The 24,775-nt window shown below is 51.5% G+C and overlaps 2 protein-coding genes across 5 annotated transcripts; one reads left to right on the top strand and one right to left on the bottom strand.

The window, feature by feature from the left end:
- Positions 1 to 5,110: 5,110 nt before the first annotated feature.
- Positions 5,111 to 5,772, top strand: CCL27 (C-C motif chemokine ligand 27). Its single transcript, XM_075559492.1, has 3 exons — positions 5,111 to 5,180; positions 5,314 to 5,446; positions 5,613 to 5,772. Exons 1-3 carry the CDS (start codon positions 5,111 to 5,113, stop codon positions 5,770 to 5,772), a joined length of 363 nt encoding a protein of 120 aa, XP_075415607.1.
- An 81-nt stretch (positions 5,773 to 5,853) lies between these two features.
- On the bottom strand, positions 5,854 to 15,733 carry IL11RA (interleukin 11 receptor subunit alpha). 4 transcript variants are annotated; one of them, XM_075560068.1, is made up of 14 exons: positions 15,592 to 15,732; positions 14,193 to 14,257; positions 12,567 to 12,666; positions 12,268 to 12,328; positions 11,237 to 11,406; positions 11,012 to 11,126; positions 10,849 to 10,881; positions 10,597 to 10,763; positions 9,767 to 9,930; positions 7,427 to 7,640; positions 7,117 to 7,233; positions 6,922 to 7,018; positions 6,594 to 6,676; positions 5,854 to 6,259 (listed from the first exon to the last, which is right to left on the bottom strand). In XM_075560068.1, the coding sequence occupies exons 3-14, from the start codon at positions 12,664 to 12,666 to the stop codon at positions 6,243 to 6,245; spliced, it is 1,338 nt and encodes a 445-aa protein (XP_075416183.1). In that variant the 5' UTR covers positions 14,193 to 14,257; positions 15,592 to 15,732; the 3' UTR covers positions 5,854 to 6,242. The 4 variants fall into 4 exon arrangements, with proteins under 4 accessions (XP_075416183.1, XP_075416184.1, XP_075416185.1 ...); XM_075560069.1 differs by lacking the exon at positions 6,594 to 6,676 and having other exon boundaries at positions 15,592 to 15,733; XM_075560070.1 differs by lacking the exon at positions 14,193 to 14,257 and having other exon boundaries at positions 15,592 to 15,712.
- Positions 15,734 to 24,775: the final 9,042 nt, after the last annotated feature.

The following is a 24,775-nucleotide window of genomic DNA, read 5'->3' as shown; positions in this document are numbered from 1 at the left end:
CAGGAAGAAGATATGAAATGTGTGACTAAGGGTCTCCGAGAAGAATTGTTTTCTTTGCCATGAGACCAGAAGAGCTAGGTGGTACCCAGACACCATTACTGAACATTTTGACCAAGAGTCTATGAAAGAATCCTGATCAAAAGAGAGAAATACAGGCAAGAGTTTCACATCCTCATGGACTCCAGACTTTCTGGAGCTATGGAAGTTGGATGAACTCTTAAAACTATTGCCCTGAAGTAATCTTTAAACTTTAAGCCAGAAGTATTCCCTGACATTGTCTTAAAACCAAACAATAGTTTAGCTTAACTATTTTAAAATGCTTGCTTCAAAAAAAATGTTTTTATGCCTCAAGTATGATAGTCTTTTAAGAACGATCTAGATGAGATCAAAATGAGCCAAATGATTTTTAAGGAGCAATGAATTTACGCCAGTGGAGGAGGAATAACTCAGAAAGAGAGGGGGAGAATGGCAGCACAACCCAAATAATTGATGTCACTAGATGGTACGTGTAGAAATTCTTGAATTGGTCTGTCTTGCTATGTCTAGTCTCAATATTTTATATTGACATAGAATAGCAGATTAAAGAAGAAAGCAAGCAGCGAAATAGAAAGATAGAAGCTGAAGAGAGAGAGGGATCTTCCCCCAGAGCCCACAAAGAGAAAACACCTTGTTCTAAAGTCAATTCAGGGTTGTATGCTCTCACCATACGTAATCTGTATGCTGGGAAAATAATCAAAGAAACAGGACTGTATGAGAAGCATGTGGTGCCAGGACTTGAGAAAGGCTTATTAACAACCTGCAAGGTGCAGATTGTAGCCTGGCTTGCTTAATGTGAGGAGGGCTTGAAGTTCTTGCAGATCAAGGGCTGCAGCCTGGGATTTGGATTTATGACTCCATGTAGAGATAACCCAAATTCTCGTAACTGGACCAGTGAGTAACATCACAACAAACAGCAAGGACGGACGTCAAGGGTTTTATCTTGCTTGGATCCGCAATCAAAGCACATGGAAAAAAAGCAACAACAGTTAAGTAACCAAATGATTCACTGCATTGGGTAAATCTGTGGCACAAGATCTCTTTAGTGTACTGAAGAGCTGGGGACCCGGCCCCAATCCCAACTATGTAGACACCCCCACTCCCCTCCCAGAAGACTGCACTTCAGAGGACAGCACTGAAGCTACAGCTCAGGGAGAGGGGCGAGTCTGATCAGAACACACAGGAGCAAACGAAGAGGAAAGAAGAGAGAGTGGAACACCTTGGCCCACCAATCCCCGAGGATGACGTTCCTGCTCAGAACAGCCAATGCACAGAGAGGACCATAGGACCAGCCCCACCACGAGACAAGATGTCCCTCACTGACCCATATTGCTACAAGGGACAACACTGGAGGCACAGTGCAAGAATTGTGCCTGATTTGACCCCACCACACTGGGGCAAAATGCTAAGGGCATGCAACAGAGTAGCAAGGGGAGCAAAACAATGAAGTCCCCGGGAATACCAAAAATTGACTTTGGGGCCACGGTGCGGCACCCCCATTAGATTCAACCAGAAAACACGCCTAAAGATCAACCAACAGGGGAAGCAAAGCAATTACAAGGATCTACATATAACCTCCTCCCTGGGGGATGGACAACAGAAAAGTGGGTGAAGGGAGACATTGTACAGTGTAAGGCATGACATTATAATAATTTATAAATTATCAAGGGTTCATGATAATTATCAAGGGGGGGGAGTGAGGAGGGAGTGAAAAATATGAGCTGATGCCAAGGGCTTAAGTGGAGAACAAATGCTTTGAGAATGATGAGGGCAACTAATGTACAAATGTGCTTTACACAACTGATGTATGTATGGATTGTGATAAGAGTTGTATTAGCCCCCAATAAAATGATAAAAAAGAAGAAGAAAAGGTTGTAAGAGACCCCAATAAAATGATTTTTAAAAAGAAAAAAAAATCAACCAACAGACCTGGAACTATTTATAGGCTTTTCTTTGTTGTTGTTGTTTGTTTTTGAAGTTTTCTTTTGTTGTTTTGTTTTGCTCTGCCTTGATTTTGTGCTTATTAGTGTCTTTGCATGTATCTAGATAAGAGAGGCGTGATAAACAATCGGAGGAGAAAACAACAGAACCAACGGTTGGTGGGGGGTACATGGGAGAGAGGAGGCGGGGAAAGGAAGTGGGGGACAAGGGAACAAGTGATCTCAAAGAGGGCATAGGATGCCTGATAAGGTTTGATCAAGGGCAATGTAACTGAGAGGAATTATTGAAACTCGAAGGCCAAACATGATAGTGGGACAAGAGGAAAGAACTAGGAGGCAAGGGGCATTTATTGAGGTCTAAATACAGGCATGTACACATGTAAATATATTTATATACAATGATAGGGAAATAAATCTATGTACATATATTTATGTTAAGTATCAGACATTAAGCAGACAGACATTGGGCTTCTACTCAAGTACTCCCTCAATGCAAAAACACTTTGTTCTACCTGGCATTCTGTGAAGTTCACCTTCCCAACACGATCACTGAAGACAAAATGGGTGCATAAGCAAATGTGAAGAAAGCTGATGGTGTCTGGCAACCAAACATATAGCATCTGGGGGCTTAACTTGGCTTGAAGATAAACAAGTAGCCATCTATCTGAGAAGCAACAAAGCCCACATGGAAGAAGCACTCCAGCCTGTGTGATCATGAGGTATCAATGGGGTCAGGTATCAGGCATCAAAGACTCAGAACATAAAGTCATATCAATGTGAATGAGGGGGGAGCACAGTGTGGAGACCCAAAGCCCATCTGTAGACAATTGGCCATCCCTTACAGAAGGGTCACAAAGAAGAGACGCCAGTCAGGGTGCAATATAGCACCATTGAAACATACAACTTTCCTCTAGTTCTTTAATGCTTCCTCCCCACAACTATCATGACCACAATTCTACCTTACAAATCCAGCTAGAACAACATGTACACAGGTACAGATAAGAGCTGGAAACACAGAGAATCCAGAGCAAATAAATCCCTCAGGACCAATGATGAGAGTAGCCATACCAGGAGGGGAAGGGGAAGGTGAGGGAGAAAGAGGGAATTGATCACAGTGATCTACATATAAACCCCGCCCAGGGAGATGGACAACAGAAAAGTGGGTGAAGGGAGACATCAGACAGTGTAAGACATGAAAAAATAATTATAATTTATAAATTATCAAGGATGAGGGAGGGAGGGAAAGAGGAAGGGGTGGGAATGAGGAGCTGATACCAAGGGCTCAAGTAGAAAGAAAATGTTTTGAAAATGATGATGGCCAGTCAGCGTGCAGTGTAGCAACAATGAAACATACAACTTTCCTCTAATTCTTAAATACTTCCTCTTCCCCCACCCCATACAATTCTACCTTCCAAATCCAGCTAGACCAGAGGATGTACACTGGTACAGATAGGAACTGGAAACACAGGGAATCCTGGACAGATGATCCCTTCAGGACCAGTGGTGAGAGTGGTGATACCAGAGGGTGGAGGGAAGGTGGGGTAGGAAAGGGGAACCCATTATAAGGATCTACATATAACCTCCTCCCTGGGGGACAGACAACAGAAAAGTGAGTGGAGACATTGGACAATTTAAGACATGACAAAATAATAATTTATAAATTATCAAGCGTTCATGATGGAGGGGTTAGAAGGTAGGGAGGGGAAATGAGGAGCTGATGCCAAGGGCTTAAGTGGAGAGTAAATGTTTTGAGAATGATGAGGGCAATGAATGTTCAAATGTGCTTGACACAGGGGTGGATGGATGGATTGTGATAAGGGTTGTACGAGCCCCCAATAAAATGATTTTTCTTAATTGAGTGCTGAAGAGCAAGGATGTCACTTTGAGTACGTCAGTGGGCCAGCGTTTGTTCTGTTGTGGCCGAGTCACTATGAGTTGGAACAGACTCAGCAACAGCTAGAGCCAATGCTCTGAATTGGGACCTTCTAGCCTCCTAAAGTGTGAGACAATAAGTGTCTGTTTGTTAAAGCCACCCACTGGTGGTCTCTGTTCTCAAAGCAGTAGGGAGCTAAGACAAGCCAGGAGAGGGGGCTGAGCATTAAGATATTATTGGACCTGGGAGAGGCTGGGCCGGTCCTCCAAGACCCACAGTAGAAAGGCTGGAATTTAAGTAGAACAAAACGGAGTTCTTGAGTCTGATGTTTCCATCGGGGCTGGAGCCCCTTCTCCAGGAGACAGACAAGGCCTATTTTAGGCGATGAAAACCCCCCTTCTGTTGGCAAGAGAGTGGCATTCCTGAGGCAGGACTGGGCAAAGCTGGAAGGTAAGATCTCTTGGACCTTTACGTGTTTTGGAATCAGCAACCTGGCACCCGAAAGCTTTTCTCTTCCCTTATCTGCCCTTTTATCCACCACGCCCTTCACTCTTATCTCTCTAGCGAAAGCACCCCCAACTCAGCCTCCCCAAGGCACCCCCCACCCCACCAAAGGGCCCTTCGTCCAGTCTCACTCCGACTGTGTCTGGGCCCAGCCAAGACCTCTCCTCAGCCAGAGTCCTGCCCTAGGGACCCACTCCCATCCATTTCTCCTCATAAGACCAGCAGACAAGGAGAGGAGGGAGGCAGGAGGGGGAGTTAGTGCTGTATGTGAAAGCACGTAAAGGCAAGTTAGTACTGGTCTGCTCCTCGGCTCCCACCCATCCTCAACCTCCTCCGTCAGAGTCCGTGAGTGTGACGGGATGACGTCGAAAACACAACTGTGTGAGCGTCCATGTAACTGGGAATCTGCCCATGAATATGGCTTTGTGAGCTGAGTGAGCGACCAGAGTCTGGCGATGGGTTTAGGAGTGTGAATGTCTGCCACTGGGCATCTTGGGCTACCCTTACGCAGTCACTGTACCACCAGCTCCCAATTCATGAACTAGCCCTCTCCTCGGCTTGTCTGGCCAGCACTTAGGAGCCCATCGGAAAGGGAAGTCCCAAAGAGATGAGATCTGTGGCCACAGGCCAAGAATGAGGGCCCAGAAGCTAGCACACGCTGAACAGGGACATCCCACCTGCTTCTGACTCACCTAGAGCCGCACATAAAAGGCAGTGGGGAAAGAAGAATGAGAACGAAGTTTCCAGACTGAACAGCATGAAAGGGACCTTACTCGCCAGTGGCCTCCTGCTGCTACTGTTGCTGCTCAGCCCAGACTCCAGAGCAAGTGAGTACTTGGGGACCTAGGGGTTTGCATGAGGGGGATAAATAAAGGGTCCTGACGGGCAGCCCGCAGCTCTGCACTGCGTGGTGTCTGAGTCAGGCCACCTCTGGATGCATGGCCCCATCATGCTTTATAGCGCTGCTCATGCCACCCAGCACAGCCTGCTGCACTCGGCTCTATCGACAGCCCCTCCCAAGCAAGCTCCTGAAGAAAGTCCTCCGGATAGCACTGCAGGAAGCTGACGGGGACTGCTACCTCCAGGCCTTCGTGTGAGCTCCGACCCCTGATTCTGCTCTCAGTCCCAACCCCCTGTTGTGGATCCTAACTCCTGCCCCACCCCTGGCACTGACACTGGCAGCTTTTCATCTGGCTGTGTCCCTTAGCCTTGTAGCCTGACCCCATCCTCAAGCCCTGACCGGACCTTTCCCTTCCCAGGCTGCACTTGGCTCGCCGCAGCATCTGTGTCCACCCTCAGAACCGCAGCCTAGCACGGTGGTTGGAGCACCACGGGAGGAAGTTCCGGAGGACTCTGCCCAAAGTGAACTTGGAGCTTCTGAGGGAAATGAACTTGGGGCCAGAAGCACCGAAACAATAAAGCAACAGTGAACAATGGGCTCGCTCGTGATTCCCCAGGTTCTATGTAGTGTGGTGTGCCTTGAGTCTGGAGCTGGGAAACTTAGCAACAAGCAGATCTCCTTTATTTGCACCTCCACACCCCATTGGGGGCAAGGCCAAGGGTCTAGGACCCACACACACTCCCCGGGCACTATATACATACATGCAGAAAACACATATTCCCTGCTTCTCATACATGTGGTCACACATGGGCAGTCATGCACACGGACACACATGTCCTCAGATTGGACCTCCAGCTTCAGGATGGAATCAGGTCCAGACATCCAGCAACTGGCAAGTTCGGAATCCAGGGTCTCACAGAGAACTTCCAGCTCACACTCCCCACTCACAGCGGGGATGGACTGTCCTGCCTGGGATTCTACTGTCTGTCCGTCCATCTTCACCAGCAGTACAGTTACAGGCGGAAGCAGCTGATGCCCACCAGGTCCTCTACAGGTCCGAGGCTCCTGGAAGACACCGGAGGAGATACATCAGGGGAGGGACTAGGACCAGATGTTGGCCCAGACACCCTGAGGGAAGGGACCTAGCTTGGATCCAAGACACCAGAGAATCAGATGACTATCCAGGAGAGGGGAAACCAATATGAACCTCAATTTCCTGAGTTGGACGAGACCCGAGCCCAGGGAGCCAGGTGTGAAAAGCCCAAGTAACACCAGAAGGACAAGGAGGCCCAACTGCTATCTGCCACCTGAGAAGGTGAGGCAGCCAGTCCTTGGGCCATGCCTGCTTACAGTGGGGTCACAGGTCTCCAAGGCCAAACCCACTGCAAGGCTCACTCACTTGTAAGCTTGTCCACCGGACTGATCAAGCCCAAGAATCCACGCTTCGGGGCTCCATCCTTCCGGCCCAGTTTCAGCCTCAGCCTGGAGCGTAAAAAGGCAGCTTGTCTCCCTGCCCGTGTGGGCATCTCACTGGTCTCCAAAGGGTTTGTTAGTTAAAGGTCAAGAGAGGTGCTGGGAGAGTCACACACTTGGGGGCAGAGCAGTGGCTCCAAGATATAGGACAAGGTTCACTGGGAAATCGGTAGGAAGTCCTGAATGGGGGCGGCCTATGGGCAGTAGGTCATCTTTGGGAATCGGAGGCTGAGAGGCCAAAGGTAAACACTTACCAGAGCCCCAGGATTAGGGCCCCAGCGACCAGTCCCAGGAAAGAGAGGAGTGCCAGGGACAGCAGCACGGCCACCTGCTCCACAGGGACACTGTGGTCTAAGGGGAGTAAATCCGATGGGCAACCATGAGATCAAGCTGCCCACACTCGGTGTCCCCTTCTCTGGGCCTTCCCTTTGCCTGTCTGCCAAGCTCACCAAGAGGCTGCTGGTCCAGGTGGTGGGAAGGACATGGGGAAGTGAGGCTGTCCACCTGTGGTGACTGGTCCTCCGCTGATGGCTGGCCTGCAGTCAGTATCTCCTTTGAGAAATGCCCTGAAGACAGCGCAGATTTGAGGACCGGCCACATTCGAAGCAGGGGTGGGGGCCAGGTCCTGCTGACTGAGACTAAGACCTGAATTGGACATTGGGGCACTTGGGGTTTGGGGTGGGGTGGAGCAGGAGGCTTACATCAGGGTGGGGCTGTCATTGCCTACAGGGGTGGGACGTGGCCCACAGTCCTACTCACCTGAAACAGGGGGCCTACTGGTAGATGCTGTGGGAGAAATGCTCTGTCCTGGCTCTAGGCTTGATGGCTCACCGGAGCTTGGGGTCCCCCAGACCTCAGGACTCCAGGCACTCCACGTGCCAGCATCCAGAAAGTCCCGAGCACTGACCCTCACGACGTGAGGCAGCCCAGCCACAGCGTCCGTGATCACCGATTCCAGCCCGCTCACCTCCACCTGAGAGTGAAGATGGCCATGGGCCCATTATCTAGGTTGTAAACACAAAGTCTACCAGTCCCCCCGACCCCAGCCTCCAACTACAGTCTGTAAGGAGTTCCCCTTCCTCCCTGAGCTGTCCTGTGAGCTCATCTGGGCCTGACGTGGAGCGGCTGGGGGAGTCAGACCTACGGCTGTCCTACAGCGGCCCCACAGGCTGCGGCCTCAGGCTGCCTGGGTTCAAATCTTTCCCGTACCACTTCCTGAGTGACCTTGGGCTTCTCTGCACCTCAGTTTCTTTGAAAATAGGAATGAATACCTGGCAGGCAGATTATTATCTGAGGCAGCCACTCCCCTTGCCCATCACCAGCCAATGGTTTCCAGAGGTAGGGCGCTCCTACCGGCCTTAACTGGGCACGGGCGTGTTGACTTCAGAAGGTACTTCAGGGTGAAAGGCACACGCCTTTATCTTCCTCAAAAGGTTTTTTGGGTTTGTTTTTTAAGCCACTGCTATGGGCTAAGATAGGAGTTCTGCCGGGGGACGAACAACAGAAATGCGGATGAAGGGAGACAGCAGATGGTGTCAAACATGAAAATAAAATTAATTTGTAAATTATCAAGGGTTCACAAGGGTGGGAGAGGGAGGGGAAAAGTGAAGAGCTGATACCGAAGGCTCAAGTAGAGAGAAAAATGTTTTAGAAATGATGATGGCAACATATGTACAAATGTGCTTGATACAACTGATGTATGAATGGTTATAAGAGCTGTAAGCGCTCCCAATAAAATGACTTACCATAAACTAAATAAAATAAATAGGTAGAAATAAAATAATAATGTAAAAGACAGAATAGAGGAAGTGGAAGTACAATGTTTAAAGAGGCTTATGCGCTGTGTGAAGTAAGCGTAAAATTATTTTAAAGTAGTCTGTAATGAGTTAAAAGTATGTACTGTAAATCTGTCAGTAAACACTAAAAATACTCCAAAAGAAACACAAGGACAAATTGTGTAAGTTGGTTCCTTACGAACATGAAAGTTGATTTCCTAAGAAATCTCTAAAGATATATAGGTCTCTTACTGGCTCCAGATCTCTGGTTGAACTCTGAGGGAACACAACATAACCATTATGCCAAAATTAGAAAAGAAGAGGGAAGTAGACTTGTAGTGTGCTTTTAAGCTGATTCTACAGTGGTGTGGACACTATCTTGTCATTGAATTATACAGCAAAGGATTATGTTTGCTAAGCAGCTACACCATAGCTGAGAGGATTCCATATACACTGACTTTGGCAAACTACGCATTCCCAGAACAGCAATGATAAGAAAAACTGGTAAATTTAAATGGAATATCTCCTGATAGCAGAAGCCCTTCCCAAAGATAAAATGAAGTTATGAAGAAAGGATGCTTCCACATGGAGTCTTTGTTAGCTGGGAAAGGAAAGTTGTTTACCAATGGGGAGCTAATTAAAACATTTCCCCCCCTTTTCACTCCCAGCTAATTAAAACATTTTTGCTGCTGTAAAAGAAATATATCCAGAGAAGATAAACTTGTTTGATGCTATTAGCCTTTTCCGTAAGAACGATTGCTCGCAAATCTGAGGACACTGGGAACATAATTAATGGCCACTTAAATAAACAAGGAAAAATTGTTTTTAAAAGATAAGAGTTCTGGTGTGGAGTGGTTATGCACTGGACTGTGAGGTTGGAGGTCTTTCCCGCACCAGCCACACTGTGGGAGAAAGGCGGGGCTTCCTCCTATAAAGAGTTACGTCTCAGGAACTCGCCGGGGCAGTTCTGCCCTGTCCTATAGGGGGGCTCTGAGATGGCATCACTCCATGGCAGTGAGCTTGGTTTCTGGGGGGTTCACATGGAGGTGCAGTTCTACTCTGTCTTCTAGGGTCGCTATGAGTCTGAATCTCCTTGATGGCATTGGGGTGGGGGGACTCCCTGCCTACAGACGGGCATGCATCAGAGCTGTATCCACACAGAGGCTCCTCTGTTGGTTTGTCGTCCCCTCTGGGACCCAGTACCCAGCACAGAGCTTGGTCCCCAGGGTGCAGTCTGGAGGGCCACTCTCTCAACCAGCAGAACACCCACAAGAAGCCAGAGCCAGGACCACAGGCCCAGGTGGGGATGTGCTCCAAGCCTTACCGTGGACCAGAATGAATGTTGCACTGGGCGGTACTGAAGTTGGAACTTGAGCAGAAAGTGGGGCTGGTGGGACCATGTACTGGGGTACTTCCAGCTGACACGCAGGCGGCGGGGATAGCCAGGGATGGGTTCCACTCGCAAGCCCTGAGGAGGGTCAGGGTGCACTGAGGGGGATGAAGGGAACAAAGTCAGGATAGACAACAGGCACCCCACCACCCCTGCACTTCCCAAGGGAAAGGAACTCCCCTTAAAGGCGCACGGATGAGCTTATCTGTTGAGGTCAGGACTGTCTGTCATCCCCAGTATAAACTGAGGTCTGGTGACAAGGTTTGGCATGTTTGTTTAATGAACAAGAAAGGAGTCTGCTTTCCATCCAAGGAAGAAGGTGGGCTACCCAACCTCCGGCCAGAGCTGTCTTGCCCGTCTCCCATGCACAGACCAAGAGACAGGAATGCGGTGGGGGTTCCCATTGGACAGGGAGGACTTAAAGGATAGCTGAATTGAAGATTTCAGTACAAGGCCTTAAAACTGAGAGCCAGGAAGGGCTTGTGGTGAGAGTATACTCCTGAGTGTGTGCTGAGCTAACCCTGCTTCTTGGGCCAGCGGAGGGGGGGGGAGGGACAGGGGGCTGTGTGCTGCAGGGCCATCCATCCTTATGGAGGAGGGAAGAGGTGTTTGGGGCAGTCTGTGGGCTGAAAGGGGAAGTGTGCTGAGAGGCAGCTGTTTTGGGGCTCTGTGGAGGGGTAGGAATTGGGGAGTCTGTCCTGCGAGGTCAGTCTGGGGATTCTGTGGTGGGCATAGGAGGAAGGTACAGGGGTGTGGGCACTCACAGATGTTCTGCAAGCTCACATCCAGCAACCGTGTCTTGGCCCCCAGCGGGTTCACCTCGGTCACATTGATCCGGTACTGGCTCCAGAACTCAGCTCCATGAACTACACAGCGGGCAGCCCCGGGGGGGTCCGGTGGGCATGGCCAGGACTCAGTGGAGGATTCTACCCTAGAAGGGAGGGTGTGGTCTCAGGCTTTGGCCATTCTCCTTGGAGGAGCCAGCTGGAAGTTCCAGTCTCTCCCTCACATCCTACCTCTGATCAATAGGTCCCAGAATGGTCTTCTTCCTGGTGGGAACAAGGGGCGATGTGAGGTGCTCAGACCTTCCTCAGAACCTCCCTCTCCCCCAACCTCCCATTTCCAACTTGTGCCAGTACTCCCAAAAGTACAGACCTACACACCCAATCATGTGCACACCTGTAGGAGACAAGGTAGCAGGTGGGGAGACTGTTGAGCTGGCCCGGCCTCCAAGTGCAGGAGAAGTTCTCATAGTCAGCTGCTTGGCAGGAGACATCAGGGCGAGCTGGGGGGTCTAGAGGCAGACAGTGCAGATGGGAACCAAGCAATCCCCAACACCTCCCTGTCCAGAGGCTTGGGTTCCCTTCAGAGTTATGTGTCACCACTGCTCCCTGCCCAACTCACAGCCCAGACGCAGGGTCACTGAGCCTCCAACAGTACCATCCAGGATCCGGCAGATGTAGACACCCTCGTCGGTACTGTCTGCCTCAGCCAGGACTAGCTCATGGCCTTGCCCAGAGCTGACTCCCTGGAGTAGCTTTGGCTCTCTGAATCGAAACCAGGACACCGGGGTCCTAAGGATGGAATGAAGGGAGGACAAATCAAAACCACACCCACTGCCATCAAGACCATGCCAGCATAGAGCAATCCTATGGGACAGAGGAGACCTGCCCCAGAGCACAGCCTTGCCAACGCTGTCAAATTCACGGAAGCAGGCTGACACACGTCTTGTCTCCTGCGGGTGGGCTCGAACCGCAAACCCCTTTTTAGGTGAGCAGCCCAGCCCTTAACCGCTGTGCCGCCTGGAGGGCTCTTTGAGGACAGACCAAAAGAAGTTGTAAAGTGTAAGACGGACGTGCTCCTTCTCACTGCTTTGTCAAGAAACCCAACCTCCCGGCCAGCCTTCCCAAAGCTCTGCGGCGCACTGCCCTGGAAGTCTTCAGCCCCCGCTTCTCCCCACTCACCCAGTGCACTGAGCCCTCAGGGTGTGTGCACAAGCTGTTCCCACTATCAGGAAAGTGTGTGCTCAGTCTGGGCCTGGCTGTCCCCTTCCTGACCTTCGGAAGCCAATTTCAATGGCACCTCCTAACAGAGACCAACCCTGCCCCCCATTAAGATCACCACCCCATTCTCCTCTTCCACATCACTCTTTTGCTTTTCTGCCTGAGGCCGATCGCCCCTGGACAAGTGTCCTGGGTGTGATTGCATTGTGTGCCCGGGATATAAACAGCGTGCACTGCTGTGTCCCCAGAGCCTAGAAGAAACCAGCCCTCAGTGTTATGGTTGGCTGTTGGGTAGAGGTGGCTGGAGGACCAGGGCAGAGGCAGGAGTGAGGGTTACAGACGCAGAAGGCAAGGCTAGGAAGGCCCATAAGGGGTACAGAAAGGGTGCTAAACTTCCCAGGCCAAACCCAAACAGTCAGGAGGGTCACTTACCCAGTAGGCACTCCAGGGCAATACAGTGTCACAGATCGGCCAAGCTGCCCATATTGGACCTCTGTGGAAGGCATTTCTGAAGTGAGGCTCCCCATCCCCCACCCACTTCCTGAGAGTGACAGGGTAAGGTATGGACTTTCGCGCTCTGGGAAGGGTCATTCAGCCAGAGCATGCTATAACCAGGACACAGGAGTCAGAGGGGCCCCACGTTAGACGTCAGGGATGGGGGGAGGGGTGTCACAAGGCATGGGAAGGGGTCAAGGTGCCAGTGTGAGGTTCTAGAGCAGGGTTCCTCTCACCTGGGATGTCCCAGGCCTGTGGGCAGGGGGAAGTAACAGAGGCCAAGGCTATAGTCACGGCCACCAGGAACCTGCTCAGCCCTGAACACCTGCTGCTCATCTGTGGGGAGAGAGGCAGGATCAGGAGCCGTGTCCGGTCCTGCTGGAGATGGTGGAAAGCTTTAAAGCCTGGCTCCTCCTCACCCCCCCTCACACACACACACACACACACACACACACACACGGGGCTGATCGGCAGAATGCTGGGGCACCCAGCAGGATAAGGGTGTCAGAAATCATTGGGGGAGGTGATTTGAACTCTGATCTGAAGTCCCCCGTCCCACTCTGCTTTCAGGGCTGAGGGAGGGAGTGCACACACACACACACACACACACACACACCATCTCAGTCCTGGGCTTAGGGCCCAGAACAAAAGCCGGAGGCCACAGATTGTGCCAGCAACACCCCTACCCCCGCCCCCACAGCCTTTGGCACCCACCCCTGGCACTGAGTGCTGGCATTCATTTGGTCACTCCTGTTAACATTTCCAATCCCACTACTGGCAATCTACGCTCTCTACCTGGCCCAGGGCTAGTCACTGCCTCTGAGTGACCTGGGGGAGCCCTCACCACCCAGGGGTGCAGGGCTGTCCTGGTGAGTCTGAGCCCACCCTGTACTCCTGCCATGAGGCTTAGCCAACTCCTGGCTGCTAAGCCTCTCTCCTGAGCCTGGCTCCCTGCTCTGGCTACTCAGGCCACTCCACTGGGCCTGCCTCTGAAATCTCATTTGTCTGGAGCCTGTGGGGCTGGATGGGGCTAGGGTGCCGGCTGAGGCTGCGAGCTAAGCAGATCCAGATGCCCTGGCTACTGCCAGAGGCTGGGGGCGGAGAAGAGCCGGCAGATGGAGACAGGATGTCGGGTGAGGAGGGGAGCCTGCGATGAACTGGGAGCCTTTAAGCCCAGGGGTGCAGGGGGGGAACACCAACCACAGAACCAAGAAACACAAGGCTCCAGAATGGTAAGCAGGAGCCCCACCCACCCACCCAGAGGTGAGGGTTGGGCTGGGGTCTCAGGGAAGTCAGGCAGAGAAAGCAACCAGTTGGGGGAAGGGGGTTGCTGGGATTCTAGAGACCGAGGAGCAGGAGAAGGAAGAAGGCAGTGTGAGGCTGGAGAGGAGAGCCAGGGCTCTCCGGAGCCAGGCAGCGCCTGACCTCCATGTGTCTCATGCGGGCGCCCTCCCCAGGCATATTTGCCCTGAGTTCCCCTGCCCTACCTTGCTGGTCCCAGTGACTGAGTGTCCATGGCCTTCAGGGCCTCTGCCCACCAACTGCAGCACCCCAGAACCCTTCCCTCCTTTCCCTTCCCCGCCCCTCTGGGCCCCAAGTTCAACCACCCCTAGCCAGGCCCCCTCTCCCCTCCCTTCTCCTCCCCTCCCACTCGAGGCCCTGGGAAGGTAAGAGGCCTGCCCCCCAGTCTGGAAAGGCAGCCACAGACGCTGCCAGGGCCAGCAAGAGGGAGGAGAGGTGTGCTTGTGTCCACACAGCTTGACACAGCCACCGCCACCCGTGGACGCACAGCCGTCCGTTCGGAAGACAGACCCTGGGGGACACACGTGGGCGCAATCAGGGGAAAAATCAGGCACACTCACGCTCCAGGCTCCAGCAAACGTCTCCTTAGGGCACAGCTGGCTTTGTTGTGAGATAGGAGGGAGGCCTGAGGTTGGGGAAAAGGAGGGAGGCCTGAGGCTCCTGGAAGTTGCTGCTGTTTCCCACCAACCCCCTCACTCTTTGGGCCTCAGGACCAGGAAATGCCTTCGGTCCCCCTATGCCAGAATCACAAAGCCTGCACTCAGATATACACTCCCAGATACAGCTACTCCCAGTGACATGGATACTGACACTGATTGATGTGCACCCATACGCTCAAGACACCGACACCTCACCGGTCCTCAGCACACACGCACGCACACACGCGTACACACACACACACACACACACACACACATGCGTGCAGCCCCCAAGATGGGTCCCTCACTGCCTTCTTGTCCTTCCCGAATCATAGCTGCCTGCACAACCGAGCAGAACTACTTTTGTGGGTTTCCCAGCCTCTCCATCATCACAGAGCAGACAGTTTCTGAAGAAAGTTTGCTAGGTTCTCTCACAGAGAAGCTGGAGATTGTGAGTGGCCAAACTGCTGGTGAGCAGCCCAATTGAAAGCCCGCTGGGTAAGCCACGAGGCCAGCAGGGTCACCATCCACCCTAAAGCTCTGGGCCGTGGCGGAGCTTCATCTCATCCCTAGGATGGCCCCCAGGGCACCACCGATGACTGAGACGTCAACAGGAGAGTCAAGCACAGGGGCACAGAGATCATGAGAGGCCCGGCTGGACAGCGGAGACACGTGGGAGACGGAAGTGTGAAGAGACAGAGAGATGCCCCACTCAGGGAGAGAGAGGGATTTCGGGAAGCTGGGTCAGGCAAGAGCCCTAGAAGAGAAGATGCAGGAGTCCAGCGACCAGGGACACTCCAGAAGAGGGAGGAGGGGGAAGCAAGCAGGAGGACTAGACCCCTCCTTAGTCCCACTGGGGACAGCAGTGGGTCCCCACTATGTAAGCACTCCCCACTGCAACCTCACGGGACTGTCACAAGTTTCCCTCTTGCCTTCACTGCTGAAGCCACACACTGCCATCCATAAGCCACTTTCAGGCTGGCAGCCCGGTCTCACAGCAGAGATCTTCCCAGGGCACATTGGCCGATGTGGTCCCCGGCCCCCTGGCACGGGCACAGACACCCAGCCCCGTCTCTCACCCAAATGCACACGGAATCCCACATCTGCACAGCCCCAGGCACGCACCAGCACACATCCCCATCAGCGGGCAGCTGCGCCCACTGACAGTCCTGCACCCTGACATTGTCACACAGCCACTTCACAGCCACACGCATACCTCCTGACAGCCCCTCCAGGTGTCTGCCTGCTCACCCACCGCCCGCCCGCTCCCCGGCCCGGCCAGCCTTGCTCGGCTACCCCATCGGGACCCACCAGGCCTCACCTTCCGCGGCCGCCGCCGCCTTGCACCCTCCGCCCTCCGCCCTGGCCTCGATTCCCTCCCGCCCTGGGCACCGCCACCCTCCGCCGCCCCTGCAGTGGGGGCGGCTCCGCCCAGGCGCCGAGGGAACGAAAAGGGTGAAGCAGGGGGGCTCCCGGCCCATTGGAGGCTGGAACTGCCAATCACCTCCACCCCCACCTCCGCCGGACACTTCCTGTCCCGTCCGGGACCGAGAAGGCTGCTGGAAGTCCGTCTGGAAGGAGAGCCCTGCTCCCGCCCCTCGGTAGGCTTTTTCCTGCGGGGACGGTGGGGCTAGACGCCTGCGGGGCCCTCCCTCTCCCGCTGGTGACGAGCGACGCTGAAGGTGTGTGTCCCGGACTCCAGACGAGGAGGCCCGGGCTGGGCAGTGCTCCTCAAAGTTTGCTGGACACTGTGGTTTTAAAATCGCAGAGCTGCCCTGAGTGTGTCTGTCTGGCAGTTGGACCCAGGCACGGACCGCATTTGAAACTCCCCCAGATGCGACCCAAAGGCAGTAGGGTTTTAGCAGACTGTACTGCCCTGAGTTTAAAGCTAAGCAAAATAAAAAACAAACAGAAACTAGCCCCCCACCCAGGGTTCCCCCGCACGCCCTAGCCTAGCTCCTTACAGACAAAAGCAAGACTACCAAATCCTCAATCCAGGCTTCAGGTCGCTGGGCAGAAAGAAGCCCTCACTGGGAGGCAGGCAGCCAAGGCTGGGTTCTCTTGGGTCCGACTTTCACTGCCCAGCCTTGGTGGGATTGCTCTCCTACAGACTCAGTACCCCAGAGAGAAGAATGGAGACCACATGTAGTTGGGTCAACCCTAGTTGCTCACAAGTCCTGTCCCCACCTAGACGTTGTGGGAACCCGGGTGGCATCTCTGTTGCTCCCCTGCTGTTCCACAGCCAAGCTGGGCGCTCCAGCCTGCCAGGGCTGGTCTCTGGCCTGTGCAGTGACTGTCTGCCAGGGCCCATAGAGGCAACGCAGAGCCTGCACATGCTGCCCAGGGGAGTCTGCAGAAGCCACAGACACAAAGCCACATGCATGCTCCCTACCCGCCCCTTCAGCCCCTGTGGGCTGGAGCAGAGTCAAACTGCAGCCGCTCAAAGAGCCAGCATCCTGGCCAGCAGCCCAGAGTCTGGCCACTGACCACCACTGAGACCAGGATCCTACACACCTTTTCCCCACCAAACCCTCAGGCTCAGGCCTGGTGGAGTAACCCCCCCCTCCGCCCCCCGGTGTTAGTGAAAGGGTTCTGAGTGGTCTCCCAAGGCTTCATCGACAGCTGAGAATACAGGGCCGCGAAGTTGCTTCAACTGCTGTGTGCCTGCCCACTAAGGAGGCCATCGCGATGCCAAGAATAAGAGAATCTCCATAGGCCAAGCGTAATACTGGGTATTTTTGTTCAGAGGTTGGTGATGGCAGAAGTTGGATGTTAGAGTGAACCAGCCTCTAACATCCATGGGGGCCGTTGGAGCCACTGTACGGCTGTAATATATAAAGATCCCAGTAAAGCCATTGAAGACAGGATAGGTGAAAGGTAAAGTAAAGGAGTCAGACACACTTTATGGTAGCATGCTCACCTCCAGCATGCTCAGCAGCCAGCAGCCAGGTCCACGCAGAGATCAGGAGGAGGAAGGAGGGGAGAGTGTATATTCTTTATTTCTGACCAAGGCCTATCCTTAGGGGCTGATTACAGGTAACGACCTACGTCACAGGAAGGGGATGAGCTAGGGGTGTACACGCAATAGAAAGGGGAGGGATTAGAAGTACACATGACAGGCTGGGCGAACCCTAGACTCAAGATGGCAGCCAAACCTTGGTCATCCTTGAGTGGGCTCGATCTTGCCTCTGGGCTCTCCTTCAGGGAGGCAATCCACTACCCTTATCAGAAGGTAGTACGACAGCTGTACAGTCTGATTGCTCTGGATGGCTGATAACCCTCAGGGAGAATAACCTCTAAGCTTCTTGTGTTGACCTCGCGTACAGTCCTTTACCATGTGTAGCAAGCAACCTCTTAGGCTTGTCTCCCAGGAGACAACCTGGGGGAAAACCCTTTGCATCCCAAAGTAGGACAGCAAAGGTGTACTGCTGGCCTGGAAGCAAAAACTGCTTCTGAACCTCTTTAGAAACAGGTATGGCGAAAATGGCATTGTCCTGATCAATAATTGCTTACTCAGGTACCAGATGTATCAATTGACTTAACCAGTGAAACCACATCTGGAGTGCCTGCAATTGAAATCACCACCCACTGAAGTTGTCATTCTCCAAAATCCACCTGTAGACTACGGACTAGGTGGGAATCACCAATCCTGCATCCTTTGTCAGTCCTTGACAATTGGTCCTGCTCTCTGCCATGTCTCCCGGAAGGTGTTCATGCTTAGGGTTTATTATTTTGAAGGCAGTTCTAATGGCTTCCTCTTGGCCTTTCCTGCTATAATAGCCTTCCCTCGGCATGTCAGACGGTGAGTGTGTGGGAATTCTGCCAGTTGCTAAGTATGTGCATTCCAATTATGCATCCTGGAACTGAGGGAGTGGCTACAGGATGGGACCCACTGTGAGACAGACCTCAGTTAAAACTCCATCTAATAACCCAATCTCTCTCCGTCCCTTCAAGGTGACTGTGTTAGACAAACAAATTCATATACACTCATGTGTATAAGAGCTTTATATAAAAGAGCAATCATATATTGAGAAAACATCTCTGGTCCAGATCAAGTAAGTCCATAAGTCTGATATTAGCCCATATGTCTGATACCAATTTATAAATTCCTCTTCAGACTCATGCAACACATGCTATGACGCTCAATGCAGGAAGATCACAGGCCAGTGGGTGGGAAGTCTTGTGGATCCAGTGGTGATAGAAGCACCTTCGAGCTGACATGGATCTCCATGTGACTCCATTGGTTCAAAGCTCTGGCTGCCATCAGCATAGCTCCATGTGGCTTGTCAATAAGAACGTCTTGCAGAGACATTCCACCTCCAGTGAGCTATTTATCTCCTTAGTGTCTCCCAATGAGGTCATCAAACTGCAATCTGACAGACTAGACTCCACCCCTCTACAAGCTGACAGGAGATTAACTACCTGCCACAGTGATGTACTTCACTAATAACTGAAAGGTGGTCAGTTCAAGTCCACTAACTGCTCCATGGGAGAAAGATGTTCTCATAAGTCTTATCACCTAGAAAACTCTATTGAGCACTTCCGGTTTGTCCTATAGGGTTTCTGAGTCCAAATTACCTTGTTGGCAATAAGTTTGGTTTAACTTTGGTTTCTACTGTTGGGGCCACAGTGATATTTTGGATCTCTTGGAATTAATCAGCATTCCGTCAGTGTCCAGTGATTTCCAATCCCTCTCATAAAAGGCTGATGATTCCTCTGGGGACTTGATTCCTATTTCTAGAAGCAAACCTGGGTGCTGAGAATGAGTCTGGAGGACTTTTAGCAATGCCCTGCAAGGTATCTGCCTCAGGTGATGGAAAAAGACACATCTGGGTTAATCTCATCAGATAAGGGCAAAGGTGATTTAGCAAAACTGGACTAGTCTCTTCCAACGGAGGTAGAAAGACTAGTTCTACACAAAAGTGATGCAAAGGAATTTAGGGACTAAATGTCACAGCTTCCTCCTGATATGTCCAGACGTCCCCATTCTCATTTCCAGGATCCCATTTCTTCACAATCAATGTCCTCACTTTAATTTCAAGTACTTTTCCAGGTTGGGGATTCAGTGGGTGCCATACTTTAGCCATTCCGGGTTTGTTTCTCAACAACCTCAGCTCTGCTACTCTAAAGACCTGTTGATGTGAACCTATTAAAGACCCACCCAGGGTTCTAGGTACCTAACAGGATTATCCCTGAGCCTGTTCTGCATGAAGAAGTTCCTGCACAAATCTTTGTGGAGATCGTTATAAAGACCACCCTCCTTGTTTGTCTGTGAGTAGAAAAAAACTGACTCTGATCACTGGGGTCAGAGTGATGTCAGTGATATCGAAAACAGCCTTCCTCCCTTTCTGATGAATCTTGACTGAGAGGAGGGGCGGGCGCCAGGTGAGGTGTTCCACGTCTCCACTCACTAGTCCTTGGTATTCTCTGGGGATCTGGTTTTCTTGGTCTGGTTACTTGTTAGAGTAAACCAGCCTCTAACAATCTCAGGTCCACAGTCGCAATTGTAAGAGAATAGGAAAGGTAGGAGAGAAGATAAAATAGACACATTTCATGGTAGCATGCTCACCTCTGAGATGGCCGTGATCTCAGCAGACAGGTCCACGCAGAGTGGGAGGAGGAGAGGGGGTGCCAATATATTTCTAACCAAGGCTTATATATACGCGTAGGGGTGTGCAAGCCCCAATTGCATACGTCACAGAAAGGGGCTGTACCATAGGCTATACAAGCAATGGGAAGGGAACGTTCTAGGAGTGTACAAGCAATAGGGAGGGGAGGGACTAGGTACACATGTGACAAGATGGGCGAATCCTAGACTCAAGATGACAGCCTAACTTTGGTCTTCCTTGTGTTGGCTCCACCTATATGGCCTCTAACTCAAGGAAACAATCCACTATCCTTATCAGCAGGGAGTGGGCCCCACCCTTTGTGGGACAAACAATAGTGTCTGAATGTTCGCTATGGCTGATGCCCTCAGTGAGAATACCTCTAAGCAGCTGACCTCACAATGCCCTAGCGAGCTGTGTGCCAACCTGGCGAGAAAACTTTCTGTGGCTCACACTTACTGGTCAAACATAATTGCTGGTTGTTTGACTTCTGATTTGCCTGTCACTATTGGGGGACCTAATCCCTCCTCTATTGGGACACTTGGATTGACTGTTTTGAATTTGTTTTATAAAGTTTGAATTGGAAAAAAAAAAAGGTTTGAATTGTTCTTAGACATTTATTCCTTTGCCATGCATTGTTTCCTTTGCCCCGTTGGCATCTGCTTCTGGTCTGGGAGTCCCCAGTATGGGCCTTGCCACTACAGTGCCAGTAGAGTGAGCCCCCAGTGCAAGAGGCTCACATCTTCTTTCCTTCCTTTGCGACCTACTCTTACAAGGAACTTTCAGTGACCATCCGCCAGGCGAAATCGATTTTTATCTCTTTTGCCTGTTTCTTCTTAGTTTCCTCTGTCATTGGCCATGCCTCTCATAAGCCTATTATCTTAGACAGTCTTTTATCGAACTTTTCTCAAGGATTTTCTAGAGATTATGGAGCAGATCGGCCACAAGATGAGCCCCCTTCGACTAAACTTCTGTCCCTAGAAGCTGAAGATTCAGACTGATGGGGGCCGGGAGGCCCCCAGGAGCCAGTGGTCACTGCATCTGTAAGGAGTTACCTTGTGTTTGGGCTGGGTCCGAACTAGGCAACCCTGTTTGGACTAAGCTGAAGCAGATCCGGGCCCTGCACATCCTACACATCCACACCAGATAAGACGACCAGTGAAACCAGATGTTCTGGTTCTAAGAAAGCCACAAGTTGTCGCCAAGCATTTCTCCGGTGTCCAGACCCCATACGCTAGTTATCATACATTCCTCACCACCCCTTTAAGAACCCTCGCCCCCAGCTGCTGAGCACAACTTCCCTGACCTGTTGGCCCAAGTCACAGAGCCTCTTCGGGGAGCTCCCCTCCAGCCCCCTTTTTCTTTAATAAATAATTTTATTGGGGCTCATACAACTCTTATCACAATCAATTGAGTAAAGCACCCTTATACATTCATTGCCCTCATCATTCTCAAAATTCGCCTTCCACTTGGGTTCCTGGAATCAGCTCGTTTCCCTTTTTTTCACTTCCCCTTCCTCCTCCCTCCCCGCTCCCTCCCCCTGAACCCTTAATAGTTTATAAATTATTATTTTATCTTATCTTACACTGCCCGCATCTCCCCTCACCCACCTTCCTGTTGCCCATTCCCCAGAGAGGAGGTTACATGTAGATACCCGAGATCGGTTCCCCCTTTCTACACACCCTTCCCTCCTGGTGTCGCCACTCTCACTGCTGGTCCTGAGGGCTTCATCCATCCTAGATTCCCTGTTTTTCCAGATCCCTACTGCACCGCTGTGCATCCTCTGGTCTAACCAGGTTCGCAAGGTAGAATTGGGATCATAATAATTGGTGGGGAGGAAGCGCTGAAGAACTAGAGGAAGGTTTTGAGTTTCTTTATTGCTACACTGAACCCTGAGTGACTCATCTCCTCCCCCACTACCCCTCTGCAAGGGATGTCCAGTTGTCTACAGATGGGCATTGGGTCCCCATCATGCACTCCCCTCATTTACGGTGATATGATTTTTTTCCCGCCTTTGCTGCTTGAAACCTGGTCCCCTCAGCCCTTCATGATCACACATGTTGGTGTGCTGTTTCCATGTGGGCTTTGTTGCTTCTGGGCTAGATGGCCACTTGTTTACTTTCAAGCCTTTAAGTCCCCAGACGCTAAGCTGTTTCTGTTTCTGCTCTCCTTTGTTCTGTCAGTTACGTCTGTCTTCCTCCCTGTTCCTCAGTTTCCCTTCACACCTTGTCGATACTGATACCAGAGCGGAAGTCTCCATTCTAACCAAACCTTTAAGAGAGCCCACCAGGAAACCTATTACTAAACCTTAGAAGCAGTGCATTAATCTAAGCCTTATTTAACTGACGTCATCCCCTTTATACCTGACCACCTCCACCCTCACCCCACCCACCCACACCACACACACACACACACACACACGTCTGCATTCCTACTCGGATGCAGTTCCTGCTTCCATGTTTTGCTACCTGCAACTTGTTAGGCTTCCCTTTTCGATGATGCTGTCCAGAGAATGTTGCCTGTTCTGCAGGTACCCCTTGCCTCTGGCTGATCTAGAAATTGGAGGGAGGATGCCCAGAGGGCCCAGAAAGGGCTGGATAAGCATAAGTCCAGCCCCCAGGAACAAGTCCTTGGACCAGTGGGTGGAGTAAGGGACTCCACTTTTCCTATTCCCTTTTGGCCCATTTCACCCCCCACCCCAGCCCTCAATGTTGCTACCTTCCTTTCAACTGGAACTGCTGCTCGCCCATCCCATGCCATTTGATCGCTATCTGTTACTCTCTCTGGAAGATCTACCCACTCCTCCCCACGGGTTCTCCTCTCCTCAGTCTCCTGATTTTTCCACCAGGTTGCAGGGCAGCTGAGCACGGGCCCTGTACTGCCTCATTGCAAACAGGGAGTCCCTTAAATCACTTTTAAAATGAGTTGTGTAGTCACCATCAGTTCTAGTGCTCCTTCCCCACATCCCACCTTCCTTGCTTACACCCGAAATCCCCTTACTCCACATGTCACCCACCACTCACCCCTGCACCCCCTGGAGTCCCTTGTATCAGTTATTGTTAGGCAGCAACAGGAACTGGTGGGGCAGGCAAGTGGAGCAATACCCTGACGACAGTGCTCAAGGGTGCGTAACAACTCCTGATGATGGCCTTAAAGCCCTGCAGCAGAGGGATGGCAGCTCCGGTAGCATTGTTACATTGTCCCTGAGTTCTAACTGCCCACCTTGCAGCACAGCCGAGCCACAATGGAAAATTCTCCAAACGGCCCTACCCCAATCCAGTACTATAAACCCTTCCTCTCCCCGCCCCCCTCCGGCAGCACGACTTCTCAGGCCCTGAATTAGGGACCCCGTGAGCCCCTCGCCTGGGAGGTCTGAAATAAATCTGTGAAACTGTATTCTACCTTTGCCTTCTTTCTTTCTTTCCGGCACCAAATCAACCTCACAGTTATCACTATGCATCTACTCCTGAGCTCCACAAACTGGGAAGCCCAACAGGAACAATAAAGTATAGAATCTAAATAAAGTGGTAAGTCAAAGACTACAAAGATAAAAATACAAATAATGAGTAAGAAAGAAGAGTCCATCCATATTTTAAAAGTCAGAGAATAATTTTTTGGTCATGGAACAAGTAAGAGATTCTTGCACCTGGAACAAATTCAGGGTAAGTCTATATAGGGAGGTCAACTGGCCCACTATCAAGTTCGATCCAGTAAAATCAAGATTACAGTGGTCTTTGCCCGATAGTAAGGCTGTTCAAGATTCTTGCCTGTGGCTAGAGGGGATTTGCCAATGGTTTGATCTGGCTAGATACTCTGCCGAAGAGTTTGGGTTCCCACTGATCTCCGTAGCCTTCTACACATTGGATGTTCTGGTACTTTGCCCTTTTGTTTTGTTGCTCTGTTTTGTTTGTGTCTGTTTTGTCTGTGTGCTTTTTCTTTTGCCAAAAATTGGCTCAAAGGCATTTGGAAGTCAGCTCACTGAACAAGGGCTAATCCTATCATTCCAAAGACCACACAAGAGGCTTCCAAAGCACAGCCTGTGCCTCCGGCCTCCTCACACAGTGGATGGGCGGTTACACCTGGCAAGTTACATCCTTTGTTCAGTTCTATTGAGTTAATGAATACACGGCCAAGGATTCCAATTTCCCTAGAGATGACTGTATTTAGATTGGGCCAGTAGACCGGTCCTTTAGGCTACCACCCACCATCCGGTGATCCCCTAATGCCTGGCTTGCTGCCTAGAAAAGGTTCAGGGCTTGGCCAAATGCCTAAGGCTGTGTCCCAGCAATGCCAAGGGTTGCTTTTACAGGTCTGAGGGCCTCAGGTTCTGTGTCCCAGAACCTCCGGGTAGACCCTGGGTCTCGGGGCTTCCTAACCTTGCTATGTGTTTTCTAGATTGGCAACTGTGATAGTTGCATAATCTGGTGTCAATTTGAGGATTAAGAGTGTAGGGGTGGGATCTAGCCTGTCCATCAGGATGTAGCCAATGAGGCCTCTGTGTGAGCATGGCTTTCTCCCGAGGATTCTGGGAACACCTCCTTGGAGGTGGGACACATGCTCCCTCCCCAAGAGACTCTCTACTGGCAAGACGCATGGGGCTATGCTGATGGCAGCAAGAGCTCTTGAGATCGTTAAGGTTTATTGTACCGACCTGGCCGATAAACACATGGAGGATTCACTGAAGGGCAGAAAAATAAATGGCTCGGTGAGCCTCGCCTTTCTAATTCTCAGGTCTCTTGCTCTCTGATGGTCGGACCAGGCTGCAGCTGCCTTAATGAGTTCCCTGCTTCAGTCGGCAAGGCTCACTTCCTACAAGACATCCCTGAGGAGAAGCCACATGGACCAAGCCTGATGCAGCTCTGGGTGCTGGAGCAGCCGTGTGGAGACCCCTGCCAGTGC

The sequence above is a fragment of the Tenrec ecaudatus genome, chromosome 10 (genome assembly GCF_050624435.1).
Source record: "Tenrec ecaudatus isolate mTenEca1 chromosome 10, mTenEca1.hap1, whole genome shotgun sequence".
NCBI lineage: Eukaryota > Metazoa > Chordata > Mammalia > Afrosoricida > Tenrecidae > Tenrec > Tenrec ecaudatus.
The sequence above is the reverse complement of the archived record's forward strand: the minus strand, read 5'-3'. Positions and strand labels throughout refer to the sequence as shown.